At 45.8% G+C, this 22,218-nt stretch overlaps 5 protein-coding genes across 5 annotated transcripts; 4 read left to right on the top strand and 1 right to left on the bottom strand.

Annotated features, from left to right (window-relative positions):
• Positions 1-244: 244 nt before the first annotated feature.
• TGAM01_v205650 (hypothetical protein) lies at positions 245-2,515 on the top strand (the record flags this gene model as incomplete). The annotated part of the gene is made up of 5 exons (XM_024549678.1): positions 245-423; positions 500-764; positions 819-1,026; positions 1,093-1,566; positions 1,626-2,515. The coding sequence occupies 5 exons, from the start codon at positions 245-247 to the stop codon at positions 2,513-2,515; spliced, it is 2,016 nt and encodes a 671-aa protein (XP_024405536.1).
• Positions 2,516-3,842: 1,327 nt separating this feature from the next.
• On the top strand, positions 3,843-5,713 carry TGAM01_v205649 (glucan 1,3-beta-glucosidase precursor; the record flags this gene model as incomplete). The annotated part of the gene is made up of 2 exons (XM_024549677.1): positions 3,843-4,133; positions 4,205-5,713. 2 exons carry the CDS (start codon positions 3,843-3,845, stop codon positions 5,711-5,713), a joined length of 1,800 nt encoding a protein of 599 aa, XP_024405535.1.
• A 456-nt stretch (positions 5,714-6,169) lies between these two features.
• Positions 6,170-7,759, bottom strand: TGAM01_v205648 (hypothetical protein; the record flags this gene model as incomplete). The annotated part of the gene is made up of 1 exon (XM_018801044.1): positions 6,170-7,759. One exon carries the CDS (start codon positions 7,757-7,759, stop codon positions 6,170-6,172), a length of 1,590 nt encoding a protein of 529 aa, XP_018665876.1.
• Positions 7,760-14,076: 6,317 nt separating this feature from the next.
• TGAM01_v205647 (hypothetical protein) lies at positions 14,077-14,725 on the top strand (the record flags this gene model as incomplete). Its single annotated transcript, XM_018801045.1, has 3 exons — positions 14,077-14,145; positions 14,266-14,409; positions 14,459-14,725. 3 exons carry the CDS (start codon positions 14,077-14,079, stop codon positions 14,723-14,725), a joined length of 480 nt encoding a protein of 159 aa, XP_018665877.1.
• Positions 14,726-19,890: 5,165 nt separating this feature from the next.
• Positions 19,891-21,563, top strand: TGAM01_v205646 (hypothetical protein; the record flags this gene model as incomplete). The annotated part of the gene is made up of 3 exons (XM_018801047.1): positions 19,891-20,359; positions 20,423-20,580; positions 20,655-21,563. 3 exons carry the CDS (start codon positions 19,891-19,893, stop codon positions 21,561-21,563), a joined length of 1,536 nt encoding a protein of 511 aa, XP_018665879.1.
• Positions 21,564-22,218: the final 655 nt, after the last annotated feature.

The following is a 22,218-nucleotide window of genomic DNA, read 5'->3' as shown; positions in this document are numbered from 1 at the left end:
TAATAATCAACCCACATTTCTTCTCGTCATTTGTGATCTCTGTCCTTTTGGGAATAGGCGAGGCATCCAAGCGGGGTACAGGTTGTAAGCAAGGTTGTCAATCCTGCAAGGTTTCAGCTTCACTCTTACGCGCTGTTAAGAAGTTGATAACAGTCCGGTTGAAGTTCAAAACCATACAGCATAAAGATATAGACGCTGAACTACTACTCTCTCTCTTGAAAAGATAACAAACGCGCAACTCATCATGACTTTTCGGCGACTATTAGAGGTGGGGCAGGGGATGCGGGAGATTATGAGCGATGGACGTGAGATTCAAGTAATGAAAGACTGGAGCCAAACCGAGGGTGCGGCTGTTCACCAGGGTTTAGCCTCACCAACAGAATACAGTAGTCAGCGTGCAGAATGGAGAGTTCCTATTAACCGGTAATTTGTTATAATTTCTTTTTCTCACCTCCTCTCTCCGCATGTCGCAACTCCTTTTTTTCTAATTCGTCTGCAGGAAACTAGAGGACTTGTCGACCGCCATCAATTCTCTTCAAGCTGGCGATTCAACAGCCATACCCCAAAACGTCAGCTGGAGAGATGTTTTCGACTGCATTGGAGAAGCGAAAAAGACATATGAGAAAAAGGCTGAAGATAATCGATTTAGAGGATGGATCCGAAAAGGTGACATAGCAATAGGCATCTTGGAACGCCTTTCTGAAGCTATCCCCGATGAGAATGGTCTTAGTGTTCTTAAAACAGGGTTGGTGTTTGTTTTTCAGGTGAGTTTACTTGTATGCGGATATTGATGAAAAATGTTAGTAACATGCCTGTAGTCATACCGAAAAAGGCTTTCTAATGTGGGTAATATTTTGCAAGAACTCGAAGACGCTCCTGGGGTCTTGGCTAGCGTCTATCAGATATGCGACGTCTACAGCAAAGAGATAAGACTGAAGAACCTGGTTTGGGACTTCTATGGGATTATGGTGGACTGTCTTTCAGAACTCATGATAATCTTGAATCGAACTTATAAAGAGGGAAATGGTAAGAGGCCCCTTATTCCAAGCATCAAATTGCAGTGAAACAGTTGGCTCTGACAACAGATAACAGTTTTCAAAAGGGTTGTTAAGCAGATACCTGAAGTAGAGGCTGCAAAGATAGGCGAAATCTCCAAAAGGATTAGTAAAGCAAAGCAAACGGTCTACGAAGCTACGGCCCACTTAGACCGACAGGTATGGCAAGAGACGAAGACATCGGCTCAGCAAGGACGAATAGCAGCGGAAGCTACTCGCAAGACGGCTCATGATATCAGAGCCAGAGTAATAGACCTGCAACAAGAAACTAGTGAAGGCCATGACAAGCTATCTTCTCAGGTGGACCTGTTCCGCTCTCAGATGATCGATGCGGCCGATCAAATGGGCGACCAGCTGGCACAGACTAAAAGGCAGATAACTAAAGAAGGAGAAGAGAGGAAACAGTTTGAGGCGGGACTACAAAGACTGGTTGACGCGCTGCCTGCAACGATTCATGAGCAACTGCAGAGCGCCTTGTACCAGTTTATAGCTGATTCCATCGTTCAACGACGTAAGTTGTCATATTATTTTCGTGAAACAAACGAGACTGGCTGACTGGATGCTGCATAGAACTTTTCGCGCTGCCCCCAAATATTATCTCTCCCAGTCCACCACCCCAGCCTGTCGTTCAATATGCGCAAGCCCTAACCGAGAGCGACATCATCAACTTACTGCAAACGCCTGATCCAATAGGTGATGCGGATCGTATCCTCCGCAAAGAAAGTTTGATGAGTGACGAGGCACTGGGATATGCTACATTATTGAGGCAAAAGCGCCAATTCAAAGAATGGCTATCATCAGACTGGCCCAGCCTGGTGCTTGTTGATGGCTGCAGCCGCGGGGAAAGCGTAGGAAGAACATCTCCCATGTCATACTTTACCGCTTCTTTTGCATCAAGTCTTATTCGGGCTGAGGCTGGTATTGTGCTGCAATTCTTCTGCGGCCATCACATTGACCCCCAGCAAGAGAATTCAGGGCCGAAGGGTCTCTTACGCAGCATCATCAGCCAGCTGCTTCTATACCCAAAGTCATATAACCTGTCGCTCGATTTTGTCGATCAAAGTTTGTACGACGCTGTAGCGGCAAGCAACACTGAGGCACTCTGTTTCTTTTTTGAAAGACTGTTTTGGCAGATACAGCCAGACACGATTATCTACGTACTTATAGACAGCATTTCGGATTTTGAGTCCGACTTTTACGGTCATGGGGAGAGGATGGACCGAGTTCTCATTTTGTTTCAAACGCTAATCAGACAAGTTCTCCAAGGCTTTTCCGCTGGGCCAAAGCTGAAGCTGTTCATGACAAGTCCTAATAGGAGCCATAGGCTCATATATCGGGTGGATCAAGCTAAAGAAACTATTCGGCTGAATGCAGCGGCCTTGGGCAACATTCCTAGGATTGGTGAGAGATCACTGCGAGAAATAAGACGGGCCAGATCACCGCAGCCTCTCACTTATTAAATACGTTGAATACGACCTGCACTTGGGAAGCGAGCGTTCAAAGTATCTGGTGGTAATTTAGATCACGATGCACTAGCACTGTTTCTCATTTCTTCCTTTCTAAACAGCGCAAATAGAAGCAATGGTATTCATCATGAATAAAGAATATATACCCAGCGCTGTATGCGATACCACTTTGCTTCGCGAAGCCTGCAAAAGTAACTAGGCCAGTTGGCCGTTCTCAGTCATTTTGTACGGGCTATAAAGCAAAGCTTTTCTACGCTGTAAAGCTAAACATATACAACGAATGGGTCTGAATAATGTACATTTTTTTGACTGCCCTGGAACCAGTTTATCAGTCCTTACGAATTCATCCATTGTGCTCATGACTGTAAAAGGCATGGTGACTTGGGCCATGTGCCATGAGGCAAGTAAGCCAGAATGACAAGACAGTGCGAAACTCATCTTCGCCACATGCGCATTTTCTTACGCTAGAGGGTCAGCAGCTTGAGCGCATGAGGTACATACTTTAAATTCCTGTCCCCTGAAATTACATGGTTGTTCCCATGTTTCAGCTGCCCAGTGTGCGCAAATACCTACTTGTCTGTTTGTGCGAAGAATAAGTAACATTCGGTATACGAAGAGTTCTAGCTTTGCCTCTATTTTGCACTTCGCACACAGTATTTTGCTCTAGAGACGGCTGGTGGTGTTGCATTGCATTCCGACCTGCCTTATTAATTCGCCGCCAAGTCCATCAACGAATCTTGCTTCATAAATGCCCTCAACCTCAGTGCCATTAAAGTTCGCTGAAAGCTTCAAACTAGTTAGCTGCGGCCCCTTTCCCGCTGAGCTGCTCTTATTGACCTAGTCTCGATCCTCGTGCGCTAATTCCCGGCCTATCAACCACATTCGTGCTCTTTATTCATGCTCAACCTCCTCTTAGGTTTCATTTCCCCTCCAATTCTATCCTCATCTGACCGTAGCGCTAAGAAAAGTCTGAAAAGAAACTCTGTAGCTTTCTCACCTGCTTTTAGCATGTGGTCATGTAAAACGGCTCTATGGGCCGAGGTGATGGGAAGATTGAGCGATTATCATATATATATCGCTCTACAGGGTCTTGAGTCTTGTAAATGTTGGGAGAGGTTTTCTCATATGCTCTCATCCAAGGGTGCTGTATTATTGCTGTCGCCCCATTTGTTAGTTATTTTCAGCGTCTCTTCATAATCGAGCATTAAATGGTATTGGTATCAGCGAAGATTTTAATCACGATTTCAAGGATCCAGCCGCGACAGATTAATATCCGCGAGGAGAAAGGAAAAGAAGAAGAAACAGTATAAGAGCGTTTCCAATGAGGTTCAAGACTCTCTTGGCTGCAGCCAGCTGGGGCTGGTTGTTCGCTACCAGAAGCGCAGCTATTAGCGCTTGCAATCCACAGAATCTCACTTACAGCAACGAAGTGCCTCCAAATGGAACATACATGCCATGGAACCTCATGGAAAGCATCATCAGTGTGCCTGGCTCACGGCAATACATCACCATCGTAAATCTTACGCCTCATAGATTTGTCTTGCAGAATACCCATTCTTACCAGATGACAACGTTTGATTGGGGTGATATTCCCCAAGGCCATTCCCGGCAAGTATGTACATCATAGTAAATTAACATCATTGCTGTAGTTCATCCAAGTGAGGCTAACCGAGGTTATTTCAGAACACTGTAGTCTACACGAACAAGGCCGGAGCATCGGCTGTGGATGATAATGGCGAAGCGTACTACGCTATCGATGGGACTAACAAAACATTCTTCATCAGAACGACGACTCATATACCAGACACATATCCAGCCAGAACTGTGATTGATCTTACGGGTATGGGCCAAGGCCAGAGAGAATACTTGGACCCAGCGGAACAATCTCCCGTGACGTTGGTTATCACGGGCAGCGATAGCTATGGCTTCATTACGTCAATCAAATATGGCCCTGGAAACTGGATGAAGAATATGTACGACGTGATTCAAGACAGACAACTCCAGCACATTGTCATGCCGGGCACCCACGATGCGGGAATGTCTACAATCAGCAACCAGATTATTGGTGGAGGCATCAGCGAAAATACACAGACTCAAGGCATCAACATCTACGATCAGCTCTATGCAGGCTCGAGATATTTTGATCTGCGCGTTGGATCGGTGCATTCCATTACAAATACCTCCAACTACAGCTTTTGGACCATGCACGTCAACGACGAGACGGCTGAGGTCGCCCTTGGAAACACAGGAGAATCGCTTGACAGTGTGATTAGCGAGATCAACCAATTCACGGCTGAAAGCCCGGGAGAAGTCATCATTTTCCACGTCCGATATCTGGTCGGCATACGTGAGGTCCCCAGCTTAGGGCCCATTTACTGGACCAACGCAATTGTCAACGATTTCTTCAGCAAGCTTAGAGGTGTAAACAATCGCTGCGGCAACCTGGACACCAGCAGCACGTTCAACCAAAAGCCAGCGTCTTATTTCATGGATCAAAATGGAGGAAATGGCTGTGTGCTGTTTCTCCTTGCTGGTGATTTACAGTCCGGTGTCCCTCAAGACTCAGTAGCGGACGGTCTCTACCAAGCCAATGTACTCTCTATCAATGACGATTGGTCTAACTTGGGCGACACTCAGCCCATGGCGGAAGATCAGGCATCCGACTGGAAGGCAGTGATTCGAGGGGGTAGCTCTGACACGTTCCATATAGATCAATGGCTTGTGAGCGCAGACATCTTCACCACGACCCTATATACTATTGAGGGCATCGGAATCATGCCTACCAACCCAGCGCTCTACTGGATGGGAGTCAACAACATGAGTCCTCAGAGTTGGCCAACCGTTATACTTACGGATTACATTGGCGTCGTCGTGAAGGGCCAGCACAGCTGGGATCAGTTAAGCGCCGATATGTATACTCTTGCCGTCGGCCTGAACCTGTATATGGTCAGCGAAAACTGCAATGTTAGCTCGGTCTCGCCTCTTTCAGGCACGAACTCGGAACTCCAACTGGCTAGTTTGTCGGAGTCTTGGAAAGGCATCATTTACGCAAACGGAACGGTGGTTAATGAGCCGCCACGGCATTTGCATCCTGGTCGTGTTGAGATATTGAAGAAGGGAACTGTGTTTATGAATGGTACCGTGTTGGACGCAGATGTCAGAAACCCCAATTTTGAATCCATAGAGGCATAGAAGAGAGTGCCGGAGTCGTCTAGTATATATTTTACATTGTATTGAGCTTTCAGTATACCTGTATTAATGCCTATCATGATTTTACTCGGCTATGGTCGAGCTTTCAACATACCTACATGAAGGTTCAAATCAAACATGCCCAAGGACATCAAATAAAGAGCATCGTAGACGTGATAAATTTGCATTACTACAGTGGCTGCAATTGTCATAACGTAGAGGCTATCCATCAATATCCAAAATTCATTCCCACCGTATGCCTCATGAAGAGAAGAGAAAATTTGCTCCAACCAAAAGAAGCGCCCCCTCTTTTTTTAAACAGTTTGCCAGATTTTTTCCCTTTTAACAGCTTGTTTCAATTTATGTAACAAATAAGTCGTATTTAACAAATCCCTCGATATGTTGACAAGAGCCAGGACAGTACTCTCATCGAAAGCCACCGCCTACACTCTCGTCATCTCAATACGAGTTTTGCTTGCACGTCTTCTTTCCACTGTCCCATGTCGATCCATACGGACAAGCACACTGCTTTCCATTCCAATATTGGTTGCCTGGGCAGCTGCAGGTCTTGCTTTGAGAGTTGAAGACCTGGCCCTTGTTGTTGCAAACGCATTTCTTCTGGTTAGTATCATAGTGGGCATCTTTGCCACAATCCTGGAAGCAAGCGTAGCCATTCCACACGGTGCCAGATGGGCAACTGCATGTCAGGGACTTGGAGTCAAAGACTTCACCCTTCTTGTTGCACACGCACTTCTTTTGGTTCCCATCAAAGGTAGCGTCCTTGCCGCAATTTGGAATACATTGCTTTCCATTCCAAATTTGGCCGTAGGGACAAGCACACTGCTTGCCGTTGAAGTATTGGCCGTCGGGACAGCTGCAGGTCTTGCTTTGAGAGTTGTAAATCTCTCCATTCTTATTGCACACGCACTTCTTCTGGTTCCAATCAAAGTGAGCGTCTTTTCCACAATCCTCTACACATTGCTTTCCATTCCACACCTTGCCGTACGGACAAACGCATTGTTTTCCGTTCCAATACTGGCCGTTGGGGCAACTGCAAGTCTTGCTCTGAGAGTTGTAGATTTCGCCGTTCTTGTTGCACACGCACTTCTTCTGGTTCCAATCAAAGTGAGCATCTTTTCCACAGTCCTCTATACATTGTTTTCCATTCCACACTTTGCCGTACGGACAGACGCACTTCTTTCCATTGAAGTACTGGCCACCGGGGCAGCTGCAAGTCTTGCTCTGAGAGTTATAGATTTCGCCGTTCTTGTTGCACACGCACTTCTTCTGGTTCCAATCAAAGTGAGCGTCTTTTCCACAGTCCTCTATGCAATTTTTTCCATTCCACACCTTGCCGTACGGACAAATGCACTTCTTTCCATTCCAGTATTGACCACCGGGGCAGCTGCAAGTTTTGCTCTGGGAGTTGTAAATCTCTCCCTTGTTATTGCAGACACATTTCTTCTGATGCCAGTCATAGTGTGCTTGCTTGCCGCAATCAACAACGCATTGTTTTCCGTTCCAGACTTGTCCAGGCGGGCAGCTACAAGTCTTGCTCTTGGAATCATAGACTTCGCCCTTGTTATTGCAGACGCATTTCTTTTGGTTGGAATCATAGTGGGCGTCTTTGCCACAGTCCTGAATGCACGACTTGCCATTCCAGACTTTTCCTGGAGGGCAGCTGCAAGTCTTGCTCTTGGAGTCATAAACTTGTCCATTGTTGTTGCAAATGCATTTTTTCTGCCACTTGTCGTAGTGTGCCTGCTTGCCACAGTCTACAACGCATCCGTAGCCATACCAGACCTGCCCAGGAGGACAGTTGCACGTCTTGTGCTTTGAATCATAGACCTTGCCATTGTCTTTGCAGACGCAGCGGTTCTTTCCTTTGTCCCAGCTGGCGTAAGAGCCGCAGTCGGTGTTGCCGCCACGAGCAACGAGATTATCTTCAGCTTCTCTAGCCTCGAGGTCATTGGCGTGGTTTGGATTAGGGAACGCGTTGACGGAGCTCAAAGAGAGCAACGCCGCAAGGAGAACCCGCTTCAGTAACATGGCAGGCGGTTATCAGCAATCTGAGAAAGAGGAATTCAAAAAGATTGACAAACGGCGGCCTCTTCAGCAACTGGTTACCCAGAGAAGGAGATCAGTAGCTTGGCCTCAAGCTGTAGGCAGGAGACTAGTTGATGGTTAGAAAAAGAAGTTTACCATCTAGGCAAATCAAGAGTTTATATAGTTTTCTTTTCTCCAAGAGATGTGGCATAGGTCCTCATCAGAAAAGTATCCAACAGCCTAACGTCTGCCAGAGCAGCCGGAAAGAGCAAGCTCGGGGCTGGCAGTCGTCTCTGAGATTCAGCCGCACCCATATTCGACCAAGCGGCCACGATCAGCCAGCCAAGAGCTGGCCAAGACGGCGAGCGTAGGATCACTCGGCCAGTCACCGTTTGTATAACCAACCTTGCATCTCAGCGACTCCAATAGATCCAAACAAGCACTGTATGTCTCATCCACTCGGATCGTCGCTGAGCCATCGGGTTTAGGTTTTTACTAGAGTTAACGCATAGTAATTACATGGCGTTGAGAAATACGAGGCATCCTTTTGTTTCCATTGGACAACTGAAAACGCCCATATGCAAGGGAATACGAGATCCGTAACCTTGTTAGCAAGGCTATTGAAAAGAAGAACGAAAAGCAGGGAGCTGTCACACCTTAGATTTACTGCTTATTGTGTCTATGACCCTTACTGTCGATCATGGCTGTTCATCAGCCACAGAACTAGAGCACCCCTTATATCAGGTCTGACTCTACGATGCTTCGTGAAAGATGAAATGATGATGTCCTATATTCGCCGGAGTCCTGGTTTAGTCTGCCGAGTAGGGGGTCTACAACTAGCTATGGCGGGAGGGCTGTTAGTATCGGCCTCATTTAGCCAAACTAGAGCCGTAGAAACTAGGAGCCTTGGAAGGATTGAATTTCAGCGGATCAGCCGCTTGTTCCAATGGCTTCTTGACGGAGGCAGAAGCTAGGTGCAAGAAGCGTTAGTGTGTCAATAGCGAATGGCTGCCGCAAGTAGCAGCAGAGAGGCCCCTCTAATCCTATGGCCGGCAAAATTCTCATTGGAAGCAAGCTGAAGCGGGAAAAGGGCAAGTTCGTCAAGAATTACGAGCTGTTCTCCCTTGCATTACACAGGAGCTCGGGATCGAGCCAGTGCCGTAGCTTGGACTTCGCCGCTAACTGCTCTCTCCTCAATTACTTCCTATTGAATCCTTTAAAACGCATTTCAGGTAATTCACATTATGGCGTTGTAACTTACAATTGGCAGCAATACATTCGTTGTGACACAGCTAAGCTAGAAAAGGCTGCAGCCAGCACATGGCAAGACAATAGACAAGCAAAGGCCAAGAGTTAACCACCCATGCCTTCCCCGCGGGCCTCTCTGCCGGGCCAGGGGACGGTGGAGAAATGTCTGGGCATGCCCGACTTCCGAAACTGCCGCACAAGTATGGGGCAATCGATCGGAGGATGGCTAGTGAGGGGAATTAGACTTCAGGATCATGGCTGCTTATGCAGGTGCACGATCCTAAAGCGGCCAGCGAGTCTTGGACACAGTGCCTTTGGCTGCAGCCCGTACTTGATGCGGTGCTGTATTGGGATGCAAAAGCAGGGGTTGGGGAGGTGACAGGTGAATGCCCCGATCTGTCTGATTGGAGACGCAGCGGCCAACACAGCATGCATCACGTAGGCAATGCAGTCATGCCGATGTAGTATATCTGTAGTGTATCTGCTGTGCCCGATAGTGCCCAGACAGCTTCATCCTGCACGGGATATCGCACGCACTGTGTCAGCTCCTGCTGGTTGTTGCAAGGGCAATCATACGAGCTGCGTGTACAGTAGGCAGGGAGAGTACGAAACAGCGAGATGGAATCTGCAGCCAAACTTGAACTATTCTTGGACACTTGCGGGTCAGCCTCCTCCGCTTCTCAAGCCACTGGGGGCTAATGCCCACCTTCGGCCAAGCAGAGGTCGAATCACAGAGCATGGAAGATCGCTTTCCGGCGACGACTTCGAAGCCGGGCCAAGAAACAGCACATCCACGGCGTTGCACATCAAAGTCACGCAGCCAATGTGGCGAACATGTATATACGAGCTCATGGCGGGGGCTGAGTTTTTAACCGTGCATTTGATGCTTAACAACTTAAATTATATGATGAAAACCTTGATCCCTCTTGGCCTCTCCTGGCTTAGCAGAGAAGCTATAGCTAGCCCGAAATCGAGAAGGGAAGGATGGGTCAACTAAGTTCAGCCGCAACTGTACCACACCACAATGACATCGACCTACATATATAGTCTGCCGGATGAGTTGCTCCAACACACTGTTTGCTGCGCTGAGGCTTCATAGCGTAGCCCGAATTCACACGGGTGCTGCAGCCTCTTGCAATCTCGATTGACTTTGCCTCCACACCCGGTTTCTAAACTTAGATGGCTAATCTAGACCTAATTGCCTTAGGGGATATAAACTAAAGTGCTCCGAGCTCCTACTTTCCTACTTGGCATTTAGCTCTAGTTCTTGTTTCCTTTCCGATTTCCTCGTTCCAGGCCACTACGTGTATATGGCTGGCTAAGGCCTAGGTCTCCTGTCGATCAGGCAATGGCCATTCTATTTCATAATGCCAAGAACGAGTTGCCGCAATTAAACGTCGGACGCCGTCAATAGCAACCACTTGTATTCGTTTGTAGGTTTCACATGCGAGAATCTATGGATATCCGAAGGCCTAAGACCATGCCAACTTGCTCAATAAGTTTATATTCTCATATATTTTCTATTTTAGTGTCTTGGCATCTATTCTCTTCAATGGAAGGATTTGGGTCAGCAGCATCATCCCGCATTCTTTCTGCCTAGGCCTGAGCCAGCGTCTAGACTTCCAAAGTGCCTAAGCTACTGTATTCTCGTGTGAGTGCTTTGAGCTACTACTGATGACTTCATTATTACCGTGAGGAGTCGTAGCTTGCTGAAGAGACCAAAAGAGCAGTTATTACAATGTCTTCTAAATCTCAACAAGCCAAAATTTTGGAAAACGTTAGAAACAGTATTAAAACAAGAATCCTAATGCTTAGTTAGCTCAATTGCTTTCTATACTAGCACTAAGCTGCCGTGTCTAACAGGCTCCCTTTCGACCAGGGCGGCTGCCTTTCGACGAGCTGAGCCGGCTAATCCGGTTTCCGAAGCCACAGATGTCCGGAAATGTCTGTTCCGTCGAAAATGTCTGATTCCCCTTATTGCCAAGAGTTAGACCAATGCCAGGCTCCAGCGGGGGCATGTGACTCTTGTAGTGTGATGTCATGCCATACATGATGGGTTTCTTGATCCACTTGGAAATCTCTCTCACAGACATTGATATGCGTGACTTTTTACTCACCTCATCGTCGGATTGGAATGATGACGGGCGATAGAGTTGCTTTACTACGGGCCGATTGCAGGATTAGATTGCCGCATTGCTGCTATTAATGCCTTTTCTTTGACTTGCCGCCGCCTTTGCTATCAATTTCGGGTCAGCAGTTGTCATTATGAGTGTAAGAATCGTAAAGATCAAGTCGCCATTCAGTACCGTCTGTCAGACGAGTCTCTTCTTTCTGGCTTTTGAGAAAACTGTATTTGCATATTTCATTTCTAGTTGTCTTAGCTCTCTGTGGCGTTTATATACTGCCTGCGTATGTGAAGTTATGTTTCATTCACGCTGTTGAAAAGGAGCAGAATGTGGGTCTCTGATCATGGTGGGCCGGGTCAGCACGATTTTGAATATTCATTAACATCTGCGTATTACTGTCTCACTTGATACCTGGTAGTTGCTTGTATATCTGCATAAGTACTGTAAAAGAGTTGACTGTATTGTAGCTAGATGGGAAGGATGACGGCCTACGGCCTGAATTCGTTGTGCTGCGGGGAAACCACATGACATGCCTCTTGGCGCTGCACATATTACTTTATTGTATTACTTGAGCTTAAAGAGTAATCATTATGGGCACTTCTGGTTGTTTTGTAGCATCCCTTGACCCATGATGGCTTGTGACTTCGGGGTGTGGAGAAACCTGATGGAAACCTCTAGCAGACGCTCTTCAGTGATACGTTGCCTACCCGAATATCATGAAGTAATTTGTTCTCTGAGCCACTCGCATAGTAGCTTGCAAGATATTGCACGATTGTGAGACTTGTCTGGTCAAAACCCTCGAGATGCCGTTTGCTGGCGTCGAAATAGTGAAATCTTCTCCTCAGTGCTGCTTTAATATTATAATAAGGTAGGCTGTATGGTGCGCTTTGCATTGATTTGCTCTTTTGTATCATTCAAGTGGCTGAATAGTAGTTCTTTATTCATCATAGGACTAGTTTCTAATTTATAGCCTTCAAGGCATCGTCAATCCAAATTTGGGAATATTCCATTGCCCATTTTGCAGAGACAGCATCTTTGTATAATTTAGTTGGATTATCCACGCAGATGCTCTTCGTACTTTGCTGGAAACACAATACTGTGATCATGTATAAGATCCATTTTTGTCTTTCCCTCCGACATAAAGTAGCCACTTTGGCCAAGTGCTGTGATATTTTGGCTGATTGAACTTTGATACAAATGCAATTGAGACTGCTATTTTAGCAATTCTGTAACCATAGTAGTGTCCACCGAGATAGCACTGATGTCTACATTATGACGATTCTTATGAGTAGTTATATTATGGACATGATGTACATACTAGTTATGTCTTCATCGCAAACCATTTCGTAACATCAAGGTAAAAAGTTTGAAAAATTGTCCATCAAGTAAAACCCCAATTTTAACCGTGGGATGAACTTCAAGTGCCGCTGATTTGGTCTAGAGAAGCTTGCAACTTGCATTCCGAATCTCTTGTCGTTTCATCGAGGCCGTAGGAGATAATGTTTGTATTTTTTCAACCGCCGTTTGACTATTGAACCAGTGGACGATTCCGCTGATTGTGTGACACGTATGAAAACGGCCCGCTTGTCTTGTAGATGTAAGAGGCTTCCAACTAAAACTCCTGGGACGAATTACATACCTTATCTTTACTGGGCCATTGTTTTAAGTCCGCAGCATCTTCTCACAATCTTTTGTAATGTATGGCATTGAGGCTCAACCAGGGGACCAATTGCTTTGGAACACGCAAGTGCAAGGACATCTCTAGATATGCCTACGTAGTCGGTTTTGTGTTGGCTATATTGTGATGTCAGAGATTCAGCACCAAATATAAGCCCCTGGCCTACCAAATATTGGGCGTCTTTTCAATCTTTCGCCAATATAACAGAGCAGGCTTGGCTACAGTGCTAGAGGATTTGTCCGAGATGGAGAATGTTATTGATAAATCCACATTGTATTCTTGCTGGATCAAATACGTCTCTTCCATTTCCACATTGCACATGACTTTCAACAGCTATCTCATGACGTCCGTACCTTGTGTCAGACGGGGATGCATCGTATGATGCTTTCTGTCTTCAATTCTCTGAATAGAGGTGTCCGACCGAGATAATTGCGTATGCTGATGTTTGCTCCATGTAAAAGCAGTAATTTACTGAATCAACGCAAAACGCGGCGTGTTCCAATGTGACCGGTCTTGTGAAGCGGGCAAACTAGGTAGAATCATAAAACCGCCCTTAGCTAGCGAGATTACGATGTTTTCTTCGTCTTACAAAATGCTAAGCACAACGCATTTACCAGTGTCTGCTTCTCTGTCAAAAGCTCATTGAGACTCCATGGATACAATTTTGCCCGCTAGATGAATGTGGGGTTATAGGTAACAATGAATTGATTGAGCAAATGTATTCGAAGCGCCGCTTGCCGCTAAATCTAGACTTGTGTGAACGTTAAGCAGCTATTTGTCATATTGATTCCCGATGGTATTCCCGACCTAACCAAAACACCTCGGCCTGTAGCTCAAGGGCATAGCCTTTGACAAGCACGAAATTGGCATACGCCGTAAAGCGTTGTGAGACATGCCTCGAAAGCTTAGAGCCCCATGTTGGCATTTCGAGGTGGTCCAATATAACCACCCTAATCGATGTATCTCAATGTATTTCACCATGACACTTTTTGCTATCGACTTGAGACCGTTGACCCAAATTTAGCGCGCATGGCGCGCTATTAAAGCGGCTGGGCGGCGTGGCGCATGCTGACAAACGGAAGGATTTCGTCTACATTGCTAAATGATGGGATTCGCACTGAATCCCATCATCGTCACAGCCTATCTGAGGGCGGGCGATTGAAGATTCGCTATAGTAATCGCTCATAATATTGCGCAACCTTGTCCATTGTCGTCTAAGCTATTCTTGCTTGTAGCAGCTATTTGCAGATCTCGCTTTGAAGACAGCAATGAGCCCGATCTTAAGCGTTTCTACAAAGATTGAGATCGCTGCCTCGCCAGCGATTGTCCGATCCGTGGTACGTGCGTCAACTTGGACAAGTTTCTCAAATCCACATCTATATATGAAGCGGCAGCCAAGCAGCAGCATAGGAAGCTTCTCATAGTGATCTTCTCATACTGAAAAGCGCGACATTTAGTTCTTAGACTTTGCTCGCTATTCGCAATGGCAGCCCGGTTGGAATATTCAACCTGCCGAACCTGGCAAGCAGCCTATCGACCTAAAGTCGGGAGACGGCCTGAAAGTTAACATGAATGGAAGCTCACACAACCCAGTGATAGTGGTAAGTTTTAAGTTGATACAATACAAAGGCCTATACTAAACTGATGTAGGAGAATTCGCCCGAATCCTTTCAGTGGGAAGGATCGCTATTCGGACTGGCCAAGGGCGTCCACCAGTTTCATTTCACCCCAAGCGAAACAACTCCAGGAAGCACCACTTTCACTCAAGGAGAGGATTTTCGAGGACTTCTAATCACACTCTCCTCGCCATGGTGGAATTCGAGAAAGTTTGACTTATCTCCATGGGACAAATTCAATGCTGATTTGAAGAATGAAGCTGAGAAAGCCTCGAAACAAATTCCAGAGGCAGAGCACTAGCATTTGTATTGGAATGAGGCTTCAGCGCATTCTGTACATCATAGTGAACGATTTCTGGATGCACGCCTATAGTCGGACCGTTGAGTGTGATGAAGCCGCTAAGAGCATCTCGAGGTGCTGTAGGATGCGCTTCAAATACCGAAAACGGCTACAGATAATTGACTCAATATGATTCAAGTTTTGCCATCCTTTGCTTCTTCATGCAGACCTACGTAACTGAACATCATTCACCGCAGCATTTATGTAAGCAATTCTCCTCACTTTGGGTGCTGGTTTAGCTCTGATCTGCATCACCATAAAAAGCTTCTGATCTGCATCGCACAACAAAACACAACAAACCAAAACAAAACGTCAGCAGAATCCCGTGATAATGAAGTCCCTCCTAGACTGCCCAACGGAAATTGTGCATTCCATCTTAAAGCGCCTGCCTGCAGCTAGTCACCGCGATCTTTGCCTCGTCAGCCGAGGTTTGCGCGACGTCGCTGAGCCGCTGCTATACGCCAAATTGGACTTGATATGGCTGGGAGACGATGTGTCCCCTTCCTTCATGTTGCTTCTACAGAACTTCCAGCGACATCCTCAGCTTGCTAAATATGTTCAATCTATTTCCTTCGGAGAAGGCTACACGAGTGATGGTTGGCGTATTTCCGTGGATGACTCCGAGCTAGTGAGTCTCATCGCGATGGTTGAAGACATCAATCCTCCATTTCGAGAGTTATGGATACAAGACCTGAAAAATGGCACACCAGATGCTTTTGTTCTGCTGTTTCTATCGTTGGCCCCGAATACAAAGCTCCTACACCTGGAAGGCAAATTCCGCGACGACTTTCGCCTCCTTGGTAGGATGCTGAGAGCTTCCCTCTGCCAAACTGTGGATTACAACCTCCCACGATTCCAACATCTGCGGGAAGTGTACCTTGGCATCGACGTCTTAACGGACACCATTCGCCATCCGGAGATGCAAAATACGGCCGATGTTCTCTCTCTGTTCTATCTTCCCGCTGTCCAATCGATAGCGGCTGACATCGACAATCCTGCCATATTTGCGTGGCCAGCAGACGCGCCTGACCTCTCGAACATCACATCGTTACGTATACGTGGATTACGGGAAGGTAATCTAGGGCACATTCTTGCAACAACGAAAAATCTCAAAACACTGGACTGGCAGTGGAAATATGTTCCAATTCTCAGAAACGAGACCAATAATAATATCATCAACTTCGACCAGATTGTTAAAGATCTATCTTTTGTTAAGGATACGTTGGAGAAGTTGCGAATATCAGCAGCTGTCTCAAGCGACCCCGAGCTAGATGCCCTTCCCGCGTTGCAAATTAGAGGATCTCTAAAACCCTTGAGACACTTCGAAAAACTACACAAGTTGGAAATAACGCAGCAATTCTTGACTGGATTTTCTCCAAATGACAATCTGGGCAGCCTTGAGGATATGATGCCGAAGAATATCCATCATCTGGCCATCGCTGATGACATGATATTACTAGAGCAAAACGTAATGGGCGACACCGATTTTTTCAGGCTACTTCAGCACTGGTGGCGAAATCTTCAGACTCACACACCTTGCTTTAATAGTCTAGCACTAGAAACAAATCACTCAAGTTCCTGGGGCTCTGATGTAGGAAATAATCTCGACGACCTGTGCGCTGACCTTGGTATTCGGCTTAAACGATTCTCCGGGAGGCCCCCGTCAGAGTTGGACCGAGCGGACGTCATGGAGTTCAATTACGACAGTGAAGATATAGAGCACTATGGAGTGGACGACATAGAGTTCAATGACGACAGCGAATATGTAGAGGACTATACTACATAGTATAAAAATACGACGTCCTGCGCCATTTTCTAGAGAAGTGAAATCCGCGCTGGCGCTGCCTCCTGGTTTACGTGTACCTGCAGGCTTAGGTAGCGAGCGATTTGATGCTTTCAGTATTGAAAGTCAAAAAATTGAAAGACATTCAAGTTAAGGAAAGACTGTAATGGGGCCTCGAACTTCCCACTACCCGTGGCTGTATCTGCCTGTTTGTTAATTATCTAGTTTAACTTTTGCTTCACATACGATTGTGATTGACTCCTTTCTAGCAGGTGGAGTTCGAACACTTGAAACAAAATCAGACGTAATTAACACAGTCGACAAATATCGACAGTGGCACTCAAGTCTTCTACATTATCGTTAGCAACTCGCTCAGCTACTGTCTGTCTCTTCTGTGCTGAATTATACCACTTACCATAAGACAGCTCGAACACTTCAACCACTTGGGACATCCAGGTCTACTTATGCGGAAGGATTGTCCCACATCCCTATCTCACCGCCTGACTCATCGCTCCTGTGCTCTTTGGGCGTAAGTATTTCCTGTGAATCCATGACTTTCAAGGGATCTGGCCAATTCCGACACTGACCACACAGGACCAGAATTCGTGCCATGAGTGTGCCTTCGAACCCATAGATCACCCCCTTTTCGACTAGGTCAAAGACAGTTTGTCTGTCTCCCGGTCATACTTCTTACAACAAAGGAGTAAAGCTGTCGCTATCCGCCGTTTTCAGGCATTATCTTTAAAGTTGCGCAGAAGATAGGTCATGCAGTTGTGGTGCAAGACATATGCTGCAAAATTAATTGCCAAACGCCCCGCAGTTTTCCAGATCCTCATCAGCATCGACGAGAATCTTTAGGTTATCTTCCCAGCTTGGACTTGATGCGAAATGTACAGCAAGCTGGCCTTGGGCATCGGCTACGTCAAGTTTCGCTTTGCAGCGGTTGAGAAACTTGATGATCGTGGTACGGACACTAATGGAAGAGTTCAACATAGACGCCACTTTGGCAAGTCTTAGTTTGTTTTCTAACCATTGTGGCTTCAAGAGAGCGTTCAATGGCCCAAAATAAATTAACTGTCTTCATCTATAATGTTTGTTTAGGCACTCATCTAGCACATACGACCATAGGTAGTGGAGAATTCGGGGTCCCGCCAAGTTCTACGATGCGGTTCAATGTCTTCTATTTCCAACGCCTTTGGCTTCCAAAATCGGAAGTACACGGCTCCTACTTCCGTAACCCTTGAACTTGAAAAATTACGCTAAACTAAAATCAATATGCCGCCAATCGTGAAATACCATCCAAGACTGCTGTTTTATGAGGGGCAACCACGCGCTACATTCTCAGACCAAGCAAGTTCATGATCTAATTATAGCTTTCCAGGCGTAGCCTACTTAGTGGATGATACGACAGAATATATAGACGGATAATAATAAGCTGGCCTAATGTCAAATTTCAGGTGACCAAACAAAGAGCGCTGTAAATGGTCTATCTACTGTTGTTTGGAGTTCGCTTTGTACAAGCTGTATAATTGGGCCTTGAAGATTATGCATGCATTTGTATGCTGCAACCTCTTTTGGCGTTATAAGACTTTTTCTATCCTTTCAGCTACCATTGTTCAAAGCACCATTATACGTTGAAAAGTACATTCCATAAAACACTAGGATGGCCACTTCCGTGACAGCGCTAGCAAAATACATAGCTTTCTGTCGATGGGCGAAGAAGGGGCATAAAATTTGCGGTGTAGCAGCCATTTTCCCTAAGAATGACTTTTACCACAAACGACTCCCTCGTTTGTCATCCAGTTCCGCATTCATTAATCCCTCAGCTTAATGACCCAGCGCTATGACCTGGTCTAACATGCAGATCATATGTAGCGTTAGATTCCTACAAGCATTCTCCCATGCTTCCCCCATGCTCCCCCCACGCTCCCCCCAACAAAGAAAGCTTGCATAATTATAGTTGAGCCGGATATCCGCTCAGGTAGATACAACACTGTTTAGGTTATACCGAATTTCCGCTTGGGGAGGTCACAATATTCTCCTAGCCAAAGAAATGAATTTGAAAGTAGATGTCCAAACTTTTAAACAATTCCAGCTATCCTGTATATCGCGTTTCCCCAACAAATTTATACCCTTTGTTCACCCAAGTATTCAAGATAGTATTGCCAATGGAAACAATCGCGAATGGATCTTGAGTAATAATTGGCACTCCTTCATTCAAAGGTGGTAAACATAGTCATATCTATGGTAACTATGACAGCGGTGTCACCATCAATTGAGACATGTGACTTGCCTCCTCATGGGATTGGAATTGACACCAATACCACAACAGTCACTACAGCTTTCCTATTACTTGCTGTAACAATATCATTGTGTGAATCTGACCTTGTGGCACTAATCTATGCAAGAATTCATTTCGTGTAGCACAATCTGGCAATGTGATCAACTTTAGGCATCCGGACGCGCGGTTTGTGAGGCTAAGCTTCATCCTTGGATTCGCGGCCGCTTCTGATCCCTACAGGCTAATCTATTCCCAAGAATGTTGCAACCATTTATTGACTGATCACAAAATGATTAGTAGTAATTGCAGTTATATTGTTAATCAGTCGATTCAAATCATATTATCGTAATCACTTACGTTGATGGCTGCCACTGAGTAATTGACAAGGGTACTGCTTTCCCCAATGAGAACGCAAGTCAATACAAGAATTATCCTTCACATGTCGACAAGTCATGAATACTTTTCTCTATTTTTGAAGTATCTGTGCACCATCTATCATAACACAACATAGAATCACTGACAAAATATAATTCAAGCGGTAGAGAGCCATGTACATATGCTTTGGGTTGTTTTGGCATAGGTAGTTGCCATTATCTTGATATTTAGGAGTACATAAAGTAAAATACGCTATCAAGACGACACCGTAAGACTCGAAGGCTAGAAGAGTACAGAAATAGAACAATAAGCTGAAGGTAAGCTCATGATTGATTAGTTGGCAACCCTAACCTGCTTGAGACAATGCATATTACCCCCTTCAAGGATTAGCACCAAGAATCTCTATCTCTCTACAAGCAGGCATCCAAACATGGACGTAATATCTAGAGAAAAGACATGCAAAGAGAGGCAATTTTGATTACCGAACAATGTTGTTGCTGCTAGAAATCCATGCTGGGAGGCATGATCGGCTTCGTCCGCACTCAGACACAGTGGTCAGTGTCCTCGAGATCATTATTGAGACTTAGCATATATATATATATACTAGATTCTCCCAATTCTAACTCTCAATATATTCAACCAGTATGAATAATTGTGTCTAATATATATACCATCAGGGCCCCAATCATGCGTTTTCAGCCTCAGGTTACAGCTCTTGTCTTCGGGACGGTGGTAACATCTATCCCTGTGACTCCAAGCGTTGGGTGCAGTATCAGCCAATACATGCATGTGCCTACAACTAGCGGCTTTATTACCGGACATGTGCCATCAAATTCGGACTGTGTTGTCGAATTCTTGGGCATCCCTTATGCACAACCACCAGTCGGTCATTTACGATTCGAAGCTCCCGTCAAGCTCAACGCCAGTTCAAAGCCTTTCGTAGCTTCAAAGTATGCGGCAGACTGTCCTCATCCAAGAAACACAAACCTTTCCGGCTACCCTGGTTTCACTCCACAGGGCCCGAAGTGTGTTGCTGATTTCTTTGTCGATGGCGCCACCCCTCAGAGCGAAGATTGCCTGTATTTGAATGTCTGGACCAAAGCAACTAATGCGGCAGATGTTTCCAAGCCTGTCTTGGTTTTATTCTTTGGAGGAGGTGAGGATCGATTCGTTAACGATCCATAAGGGGAATATGAGGTGTAGTGTTAACTAGAGGTAGGATTCAATTTTGGAGGCACCAACACTCCATTTTACAACGGCAAGTATCTTGCAGGCGCGCAGGATGTTGTTGTTGTTACGGTTAACTACCGCATTGACGTCTTCGGCTTCCCTGGAGCTCCAGGCCAACCTGCCAACCTTGGTCTTCGCGATCAGCGAGTTGGCGTTGAATGGATCCCGATAATATTGCTGCGTTTGGAGGTAATCCTGAAAAGATTACTATCTTTGGACAGTCTGTTGGGGGTGAGGCAGTTGACTTTTGGGCCTATGCTTATGAGCAAGATCCCATTGTCAGCGGCATCATCGCCCACTCTGGCAACACTTTCAGTTTCCCTTTTAACACTGCCACTACCGTTGAGAATAACTGGAATACCATTGTGGCAGGAGTGAATTGTACGAATGAGGAGGATCAGTTAGCTTGTGTCCGACAAGTTGACTGGCAAAACATCCTCGCAATTTCGGAAACGATTAGACCTCTTCCAAGCGACAACTTTTTGAGGACTATCTCCCATTTTGCTCCCTTCCCCGATGATGAGGTGGTCTTCTCTGACTATATCAACCGGACCACTGCCGGTCGCTTCGCCAAGGTACCTATCATGCTTGGAAATACGGACAACGAAGACGGCTTCTATCGTCTTGTTCCATTTGCCCAAACAGGTCTTCTACCAACATCTCAAGATGTGACGCAGTTTATTCTCGAGTCCTTCACGTGCCCAGTAATCTTTCAAGCTAGCTCTCGTCGCAAACACGGCGTTCCAGCATGGACCTTTCGATATATGGCCGACTGGGATAACACTCGTCTATACAGCTCGAACGGCAGCACAAGCGGCGCTTACCACATGGTCGATCTACACATGATTTTCGGGGCTTCAGAGGATGTTACTGGACTTCCAACGACAGCAGACCAAAGGAATTTGACAAATATTATGCAAAAAGCCTGGGGCTCCTTCGCTAACGATCCTGTTGACGGCCTTGCCGGACTGGGATGGCCACAATTTGATCAGAGTGAAAACTCGTACATCTTGCTTGGTAAAAACAATATCCCTTCAGCCGAATTTGTGGCCCCCTTGGAATGGAGCTCCCCGTGTTCCACTGTTACCTTTGGTATTTTCGGAACCTCTACGCCAACGCCTTCCGCTTAACCGTTTGTTTAGAGACATTAGAAGTGATGTACCGCATGGTTGTTCCCGGCCTATAGTGCTTTAGTTTCTTACCAAGTACTTCACGATTGAACCTGCGCTCAATAAAATAGCTGGAGTAGTAACTCGGGCTCATAATGGAAGAGGGAACTTGGTCAATTTAATAGAACGTAAAAGTTGTATTTAGTCTTGATACTTTGTTAAGGACTGGCTAACTACACTATATTGAAGAGCGTTTTAAGTCAAACTTTTATATCACGACGTTCTTGGAGCATCGTTCGATCTTGTATACTGGTACCTGTGAGGATGAAGCTATTCTCAAGATTATTGCAGTACGCACCGGCGTGAGACTCCCAGAGGCTAATTCTCATCGGCTGTCTTATCCGCACTGTTTCCGGGTACGTACCTTCTACATTGGGCCAGGCCGTAATAACACAAAGCTCAAAAGAACACAATACAGAATATTACTTCATAATGAGATTCTATATTTGCTCAAAAAACATGCTATATATACCTAGTCTGCTATATACCTACTTTGCATTTCTTCGCACGATTTACTATAATCAGTTAAAAGGCTGCTAAATGAAAGTGGGACAATTTGATCTAGAAGAATTCAGGACAGGAGAAGTTTGGGACAGATTGCGATATTTATAAATTA

The sequence above is a fragment of the Trichoderma gamsii genome (assembly GCF_001481775.2).
Source record: "Trichoderma gamsii strain T6085 chromosome Unknown Scaffold_18.2, whole genome shotgun sequence".
Classification (NCBI taxonomy): Eukaryota; Fungi; Ascomycota; class Sordariomycetes; order Hypocreales; family Hypocreaceae; genus Trichoderma; species Trichoderma gamsii.
The sequence above is the reverse complement of the archived record's forward strand: the minus strand, read 5'-3'. Positions and strand labels throughout refer to the sequence as shown.